General features: G+C 28.4%; 2 protein-coding genes across 3 annotated transcripts; one reads left to right on the top strand and one right to left on the bottom strand.

Moving 5' to 3' along the window:
* Positions 1–122: 122 nt before the first annotated feature.
* LOC130896063 (lambda-crystallin) lies at positions 123–2,952 on the top strand. The gene is made up of 6 exons (XM_057803851.1): positions 123–369; positions 1,480–1,667; positions 1,897–2,080; positions 2,138–2,320; positions 2,388–2,673; positions 2,832–2,952. The coding sequence occupies exons 1-6, from the start codon at positions 338–340 to the stop codon at positions 2,904–2,906; spliced, it is 948 nt and encodes a 315-aa protein (XP_057659834.1). The 5' UTR covers positions 123–337; the 3' UTR covers positions 2,907–2,952.
* A 670-nt stretch (positions 2,953–3,622) lies between these two features.
* Positions 3,623–7,951, bottom strand: LOC130895851 (acidic leucine-rich nuclear phosphoprotein 32 family member A). 2 transcript variants are annotated; one of them, XM_057803413.1, is made up of 5 exons: positions 7,702–7,951; positions 6,579–6,742; positions 6,313–6,525; positions 5,522–5,799; positions 3,623–5,464 (listed from the first exon to the last, which is right to left on the bottom strand). In XM_057803413.1, the coding sequence occupies exons 1-5, from the start codon at positions 7,747–7,749 to the stop codon at positions 5,415–5,417; spliced, it is 753 nt and encodes a 250-aa protein (XP_057659396.1). In that variant the 5' UTR covers positions 7,750–7,951; the 3' UTR covers positions 3,623–5,414. The 2 variants fall into 2 exon arrangements, with proteins under 2 accessions (XP_057659396.1, XP_057659395.1); XM_057803412.1 differs by having other exon boundaries at positions 3,623–5,799; positions 7,702–7,946.
* Positions 7,952–9,550: the final 1,599 nt, after the last annotated feature.

The following is a 9,550-nucleotide window of genomic DNA, read 5'->3' as shown; positions in this document are numbered from 1 at the left end:
TTAAGAATCATATATTTGATTAATTATGCATTACATTTTACACAAATGTACGAATAGTAGCGTATTTTAGAACCTGTGGAAATTTAATTAAGAAACATATTTTTAAACTAATTATCAATTAATTATTTAGATTACTTTTCACCGTATCAACAAATGATAACATAATAGAATATTTATATTGAGAGAAAAATTATGAAACAATCAATTCACGGTAGGGTACGCTATAGTTAAGTCGAGGTTTTTGTTATAAATTCTAAGATCGACATTTCTAATTTTAATTGAAACTACAAGGTTGGTGAAATCAGTCGCGTGTAGATACTCTTATTGAACTAAAAACATGTCTCAGAAAAAAATTGGGATTGTCGGAAGGTAAGACATTATTATCAAATTTTAAGAGATATTTTATTAAGCAGCTTATATTGTTAGCCCTTAACTGCCTTTAACGAAGGTAGATTTCACCTTCGACTTAACCTTAAAATATATTTTGAAATCACCTTGTATAATTATAATGTAACTCTGCAATTAAATTGCACTCTCGTCATTTTATAAATTCCTATATCTAGATGGTTAGTCATCTTGTTTAAATTTCGTTTCATACGATTTTCCAATTGCCATTTTGTGATGGAAACATTCAAAATGGACGAAACGTTATTGTTTAAACATAATAATGTTATCTGATAATATGTAGAGGGTCGCTAAGTTTATCTCAAAAGTATAATCAAAACATTGTTTACTTTATACACGAAGATTACATATTTATTTAAAGAAAAATAGAGGAATTATTAGATAATTTTATTATAATTTTTTTTAAAGTATTACTTAATCTGTATGATTGTTATTAAAAGTATAAATCTTTAAAAAAAATTTTTTTCATTACGTATCGATAGCTTACTTGTAACATCTGGCAACCATGTTGACTATATACTATAATTTGTATTACTATAAAATGAAAATTAAAAATATAATAACCTATCGTAGAGGTGTATATGGATTTTTTTATTAAATTAAATTTGTAAACAGGTTTTATATCAGTGATATTGGAAGTTTTACGAAGCAGTTTTAATAGAAAGTGTACGCCTATGATTCAAGGACGTGCCTTTAAATTACAATTAGTTTGATAGTAAAACTGAACGTTGATGTCATTAAAATATCTATAGAATGAATATTTTTAATATAATCTGATAAATATTTTTTTAATCTTTCATTGTATTAAAAATTATAGATATAAGAACAATACAAAAAACGAATCCAATTCATACAGTTTCGCCATCTAGTGGCAAAAATTCAATATCAAATTATTTGATTCATATTATAATTGTACAACTATTACGTAAATCAATTTCTTTCGTTGGTTTATTTGAAATATATTAAATGTTTCGATGAATAATGGATAAAAACAATATTTATCGGCCATTATAGTAAAAACTAGTTATTGTAAAGACGATTCAGTTTACCAAGAAATATTGTTTTTAATTTCAGTGGTTTGATTGGACGATCATGGGCCATGATATTCGCTGCTTCCGGCTACACCGTTTCACTTTACGATATCGAATCGAAACAAATTGAAAGTGCACTTATTGACATAGAACAACAACTCAAAACTTTAGAAAAAGAAAATTTACTTAGAGGAAAATTGAACGCCAAACAACAATTTGCTCTTATTAGCGGCAAGTAAAAATCTTCAGTTTACAAACTAACGCCATATTGAATTTCATAGTTGACATAGCATTGCTGTGTTGCCACATTTATATTTTATGCTTGTTGCTATTAAAAATGTTACGAATCGAGATTAAATATATAACAGGGATAATCATAAATGTACATTATTATTATTATTAATTTTACATTTAGAGCTGTATTCTGATCGCCGTTTTGATAATAATGACTTAACTCTAGGAACAACGTCTTTAGAAGAAGCTGTTCGAGATGCTGTAATAGTTCAAGAGTGTGTACCGGAAATACTCGACTTGAAAAGAAAAGTATGGAAACAAGTCGACGATTTAGTATCTCCTAATACTATTTTATCTAGTTCGACTTCGACATTTATGCCATCACTTTTCAGCGATCAACTTAAAAATAAGTAAAAATTTCATTTTGATATTAATGAATTTGAACAAAACCGTTTGTCGATTTATAGGAAAAATATAATTGTGTCACATCCCGTCAATCCTCCTTATTACGTACCTGTCATCGAGGTAGTACCAGCTCCGTGGACTGATCCGGAAGTTGCTAAAAAAACTCGAGCTATTTGGGAGGAAGTTGGCCAAATGCCAGTTTCCTTATCAAGAGAAATACCCGGATTTATCATCAATAGATTACAGTTAGTACTTAACCTAACTTCAAACAAAACTAACCTAACTTTTTATTTATTCATATTATACATTTAGATATGCGCTTTTGAATGAAACATGGAATTTGGTATCCGAAGGTATCCTCGACGTAAAAGATATAGATAAAGTGATGTCACATGGTTTGGGTATGAGGTACGCTTTTATGGGTATGCTCGAAACGGCTCACTTAAACGAGCACGGATTCGAAAATTATTGTAAGAGATACGGGGAAACTATCTACAACGTTAGTAAAGATTTCAAACCTATTCCCAAATTCGAAGGGCCTAACGTAAAAGAAATTGCCAAACAGTTGGAAGTCGATGTACCTTTGGATAAATTACAGGTAAGAATTCACTGGTTCTATTCTCGAGTGCACTTTATTGTTGATTTCGAGCGGATAATTTGACATTAATGACATTTGATTGTGTGTAGTTCTATGTTTTCATTATTTCCGGTATAATATTGATTATTTGTATTTGAGTTAATTAAAATGTTTTACAGGAGAGAAGAAACTGGAGGGATTTGGCTCTAACGAAACTAAGTCAATTGAAAAATGAAATGGAAAAACTTAAATAAAATACTTTTATATGGAAATTGGAATAAATATATATTTTTAACTTTTTACTCGTTATTTTTTACGCGAATTCTGTCAAACGAATGCAGTTTATAAAACCCATCTCAATATATGACAAAATACCTATCCCCTATCAACCTTGATATGTTTTCTTCTATAATTTGCAATTTGGCCTTTTCTTATATGGTTAGTTTTGATGACGTCACGATAAGTTATTGGACAACCTATACTCTATCGATCTTGATATGTTTTCGTTTTGTTTTCTTATTTAAAATTTAGATTTCCATTATATGATTAGTTTGATGACATATCGGGCAACCTATTCATTAACAGCCTTGATGTTTTCATTATTTCATTTGAAAATTTGCTTTTTCCTAATAAAAGAGCAAACAAATGACGTTACGATAAGTTGTCAGGCAACCTATCCTTTGTTAACCTTGATATGTTTTCTTCTCTTATTTGAAATTTGGCCTTTCCTTATATAGTTAGTTTTACTGACGTCACGATAGGTTATCGGGCAACCTATGCTTTATCAACCTTGATGTTTTCTTCTTTTATTTTCTGAAATTTGGCCTTTTTCTACATATTTACATAATTTTGGTTTGATGGGTTATATTTGTTTATTAAAAACGCGAAGAGGAACTTATATTCTTAGTTATCTCTTCAATAATTGATATTCTGATGTATTTTGTTAAAAGGGTTAAAAAAAATCAAAATATAAATGTTAAGAAATTTTATTTGGAGGAAAAAAATGATGATATAACACAAGATCAATAAAAAAAACAATAACTTAATCCATATGCATTGTCAACACCCTAAATCTACTAGACATTATTATGTAATAATGGATGTACAAAATAGAACTATACCGTCATTGACTCTTACATTTTGTTTAACAATATCTGGCTGCTACTTTACCTATTCAAATATTCACAAAGGTGTGTAAAGTGAAATTCCCTACCATTTATTTATATATAAATATTTTATTTGCGTTAATTTTCTGTTTTAAAATTTATTTTATTCAAATAAAGACAAGACAAAATGTAAATATAATGCTCGCAAAACTATCCGAATGTATCTAAAAAAATAAAAAATAAAGAAATTCTACAACTACCCTATGAAGCACCCCGAATGCTTTTCAATTATTTAACCGCCAGCAGTTCTTGATAAAATATGAAAAAAAAGAAGCAAAGAAATAATATCAGTTATAAGGACGAAACAGATTAATCATACATAGTTAGAGAGGAAAATCATTGAAGAAACCAAGAACAGCTGAAATCTGTCACGAAAAGCAAAGAACAAAGAGTATTTGAGATAAATCATGGAGGAAATAAAATAAAGCAAAAGGAGTGTTAAATATATTGAAAAATCTGAGCCCTCTTGTAGAAGAAAGCGAGAAAAACAAAAATCTCTTGCCGGGAACAGAGACTGTTGAAGATGAATTACAAAGGGAGCCAAGAAAAACAAAGATTCTCTGGCAGATATAGACTTCCGGACAAAAATTAATGAGGAAGTCAAGAAAAATCAAAATCTGTTACGAAAACAAGGAAGGTTGTAAATATATTAGAAGATCTCAGTTTTTTGGTACAGAAAGGCAAACTAGTGAAAATATCTTGCCAGGAACAAAGACTGTTGGAGGTAAATCACAAACAGAGCAAAAATATGTAACAAAAAGGAAATGGGAGAGACTAAAATGCATCGGAAGATCTCTTTTCTATTGCCAAGAAGAGGTCAACGATACAGAAAGTTGAAAAAAGCAAAAATCTCCACTGAGGCTTGAGATTGTTGGAGTTAAATCAACCCATATTGATTATTGGGTCTAGTAGGTTGTAAAAAGTTCTGAATCGACTAAAATTTCATAAAAAACTAAATTAAACAATGTAATTCGATAATAATGCTTTTTTGGAATGTCAATTTGTATAAGCTGAAAATAAAGTATATTTATACAAGTTTAAATGGAAATTTGTTTTCGTTACAAACTTACACTTTCACGATTTTTTTTTTACTCGAAAGATGTAAATTTAATTTGTGTAAAAAAGTTTCATATATCTATTTACGATATAACATCAAATAAGTAACACTCTAAATTAAATTAAATTCACATCTTAGCTGTTAGCACACTCCTTACATAGTAGAAGCGTCAACTTGGAGATTTAAACAATTTTAGGAGTAATTAATCGATTCCTATATGAAAAATTAAATTATTACTCAATCACAAGTGTAAATTTATAATGAATAATTCAACTTACACCTTTGTAAAAATTTCCCATATTAAGATCAGTTTAATATTCGGTTAATTAACTTACCGAGTTAATAATTCAATTTAGAATTTATTGTATTTATTCAAAAATTAAAATTTTTTCCCGTAAAGTATGAAACCACAGCCAGGGGTTACGACTTTAACGAAAAAGTCTCTTCTCGCCAAGTTGGAGACACTTTATTGGTCGGTAATAAAGTTTTTTTGTTTTAATATATCACTACATATTGATGATGCACACAGAATAACGGGTTTAGTTTTCACCTTCCCCTTCTTCGAGTTTTCGCTTCTTTCCCCTCGAAACTAAAATAAATAAACACATAAAAAACGAAAAAGATAAAAAAATATTTAAATACGCACCATCGGTTGTCGGAGGTACCTCCTCTTCTTCTTCAACTTCCTCTTCCTCGATACATTCATCATCGTCTTCTTCTTCGATCGCCTCGTAATCTTCTTCATCCGATGTATCATCTAAATTTTGCGAATAGATAGCTCGCAAACCGCCTTCGTAACCTTCTTCTTCAAATTCCGACGAACCTTCTTCTTCACTATCCTCTTCATTCGCGCTTTCGTTACCTTCATTACCGTTCACTTCTTCATCCAAATCGCTTTCCGCTTCACCTTCCAACTCATCAAACCTTCAAGAATTTAACATAAATACAACGAAAATCTTAAAAATAATAACAAAATAGTGAAGTTTACGAATGGAAACTAACAAAAAAAAATAGGAAACAAAATAGTTAAAAGATCTTTAAGTTTAGGTAGAAAAACAACATAAAACCCAATAAGAAAAGTGACAGAAGCAAAAATAATATAAAAAAAAAAGGAATAAGCAAGAAAACTGGGCTACAACAAATAGCACAGGACTGGAAAATGTGAAAAAAAATAATAAAAGGAGACTGAAAATAAAATTCTAATGCTAGAAAAGTCATAAATAGTCCTAGAAATGAAGATGTAAACATTGCAACTACAATTTCTTTGTAAATCACATGAAGATATCTAAATACTTCAATTAGTTTTTAAATGATATAATTTAATAAAAACACAGTTATAAAAGACATCTGTTACTAACTTTCCTGTTAATTCAAGTAAAAACAATTTTATATCAATATAATTGAAATTTGGATCCATAATACCAACTGCCTACTTACCCATCCAAATATTTGAGACTTGGTATCATCTTGAAAACCTTCTCCCTGTAATTTTCTACAGTAGTTGCTTCGCAATTAAAAAGATCCAAATTTCTGAGGTTTTTTAGATTCTTTAAAGGTTCCAATGTTTCCAAATCTTTGATTTTGTTGCCACTGAGGTTGAGATTTGTCAATTTCGGGCTAGTTTCTAATAGATTCAACCCGTTTGATATCCTAAATTTTATATCATTAATATTATTATGTTAATGATTATTGAGAAATCTTACCTATTATCGCTCAATTCAAGTTTCTTCAGATTGGGAAGTTTAGGGAAGCCTTTAAGGGAAGTTAAACCAACATTGATAAGTGATAAACTTTCTAAATTGGTAAATTCATCTGTTAAACCAATTATAGAAGTACTTCTTGAGTTATCCAAGATAAGATCTTTGATCTAAAAGGTAATTACACTTTTTATTGAGTCATCTACTTCTACAATACATGAATTTGCAACAGGTAGGTAAAAAAAATACATCTTGGGAAATACTTTATTCAAAGTACAATAAAATACATGAAACGAAATTTCCCCCTCAAAACTCAATGAGAAACGGGTCTTTTAGTACCATATATCAAGTTTGAAAATCAAATATTTATTATAAATTTCATTCAAATAAGTAAAGATTACTATACTCAAGCATCTTGGCCAGTTTAGTAGAATTATTAATGAATCAATTAATAATTACTGCTAAAAGTATATGGGTTTAATTTGTAACTGTTTCAAAAGTAATAATTTTGAGTAAATCGTAAAACTTTTCAAGATTCAATGGAAAAAAGTGGCAAATAGAAATGGTACATAGGAAATACGAGAATGCACATGTATTTTAAATTAAACTGACAATGGTCCCTTTTTTTCTTAAAATAAATCTGCTAAATATATAAATCTATCATAACTGTACCTCATATTTCTCACAAATAACCAAATTTCACGATAAAAGTATATAATTGTAATAGAAGAAAACAAAAGTGGGATATTATTAATTTAAGCCTCCATTTTTTTCGTTTTATTCCGTCTAATTATATTAATACCTACGATACTTCATAAATTCTGTAATTTAAATGTAAAATTGTTCGATAATGACTTAAAAAAGACCAAAAAACGTTTTTACACGAATTTTCGACATGGTGGCAACACTACAATATTTTCATAATTTTCCAATAAACCGGTTCTATTTTTATCAATTTCAATACGAAATATAATTTAGTTAAAGAAACTATGTCTTAAGATGAATTTTATAATTTCAGTTTAGTTAAATTCGATACCGGTATAATCTAAAAGCATTTTAACTGGATGTATAAAAAAATGACGACATCTCAAGAGTGTTCACAACAACAACAAAAATCTAAAATACTTACTTCCGCAGGATCTTTTCCCCGTTTTTCTAATTCTATACGTTTCTCCATTCCAAAATATATTTATTTCCAACACAAATGACACAATATACACCGAAAATCAGCCAGAATTATTAAAACGTAACCTCGTTGACAAAATTGAGCTTTTACAAAACTCGAGTAAGAACCGCGAAGAGACCCAAGACAGTAAGCATCGATTAGCCACCAAAGCGTTTTATCAATTCTGTGCTAGAGGGGTACCTACAATAACATTATGGATGTCAGTGGCGGGAGAATTATCGACCAATCACAACAAAGAATTCGTTTACAGGTTATGACAAGTGAAATATGAATTAACAGATAATATTTGAAAAATTCATGATTAAACATGTGATTAGAATATTAAAACAAATTATACGTATCTTTAAGAATGTTTAGAACTGTTTTGAGTCGATAAAGTACTTTACATATAATGTATTTTACAAGATTTTTAAGTTTAAAACTTGCGAGGGCGTTTCTATTTCTACGCGCCATATTTTAAATTATGTCAGATTCAATAAATGAGTTATAAACTTTAAATAAAAGCAGATACAATGTGGACTTTGAATGATTTTGAATGTAATATGTCTAAAATTTCATATAAATTATGTTTAAAATAGATTTTGAAAAAAATTTTTTTATATGCCATTGGTGATTCATAGATTTCTAAAATTGTTGAATGCTATTCGTCAATAGATGGACACGATCAACTATTTTCAAAATATTTATGTAATGTTAGTATAACGAATTTTTAAATTGTTAAAAAAATTGGTTTTATTAGATATAATAGAAATATTTGCTTATTATTGCTTTGTAATTATAATTAGTAAGCGTCAGCAGTTACGAACGCTACCTATAAGTAAATTATTGCAGCTTAAAGATTATTACTACCTATATGCGTTGTTTCATTTTTACGTTAGATGTCTCTGGCTGCTGAATTCAGAAATTATAAAATAAAATATACAGTACTATATATAAGGCATTCAATTTACAAGTTTTACTATCGAACAGACAGTTTGAATAGTTACTTTCATAATTAATTTCATAAACATTACATTTTATGATGCCCTAGTTTACCCGATCAAATTTGATAGTTTTTTTTGGTATAATTTTCAGAAGGTTAATACTTTGTAAAATATTTTATTATCTCAATTAAAAAAACTATTCATTTTTTTAACAATTATTAGTATTAATTTCTAAAAGCAGTTCAAATTGGCTTAAAGTTTTGAAATTTTTAAAAAGTATAAATGCTTTTTATAAACTTGATGAGACATTTTAAGTGCTACATTCAAACGATGGCGGCTATAGATACTTGTTGTTGATACGTCAAAATTGAATGAAAAAATAAATTTTCTAATAACGTCGTATAAACATTTTTAAGTAGTTTCCGGTAAATCTAGTTGATCATTTTATTTCAAAGTGTGTCTAGTCGCTCCTAGATGGACCTGAAGTATAAAATTTGCACTGCAGGACGATGTCATTCATTCCAATGGTATTAAATAAATAAATGAACATTAAAAGTTTCATTGCTAAGTGGTTTGTAAAAAGAAATTGATCAAGTGGGAAAAAATTATTATTATTTGGAAAAATATAATAATTTTTCACGATAGGAAACTTTGACAGGGCTGCCAATTTGTTATAATAAAAACTAACCATTATTTGTTCTACGTTATTGTATAACTTTTTTATATTTTTCACTCAGGATTCTTTTATATATTATATTTGAGATATTTGGTGGAATTGAAATAGTACAAAACTATTACTCGCAAAAAATAATAATTGATTTATGATTGATTGATAAAATAAATGAGAAATATTTTGAAATTTAATATTT

The sequence above is a fragment of the Diorhabda carinulata genome, chromosome 6, assembly GCF_026250575.1.
Source record: "Diorhabda carinulata isolate Delta chromosome 6, icDioCari1.1, whole genome shotgun sequence".
NCBI lineage: Eukaryota > Metazoa > Arthropoda > Insecta > Coleoptera > Chrysomelidae > Diorhabda > Diorhabda carinulata.
The sequence above is the reverse complement of the archived record's forward strand: the minus strand, read 5'-3'. Positions and strand labels throughout refer to the sequence as shown.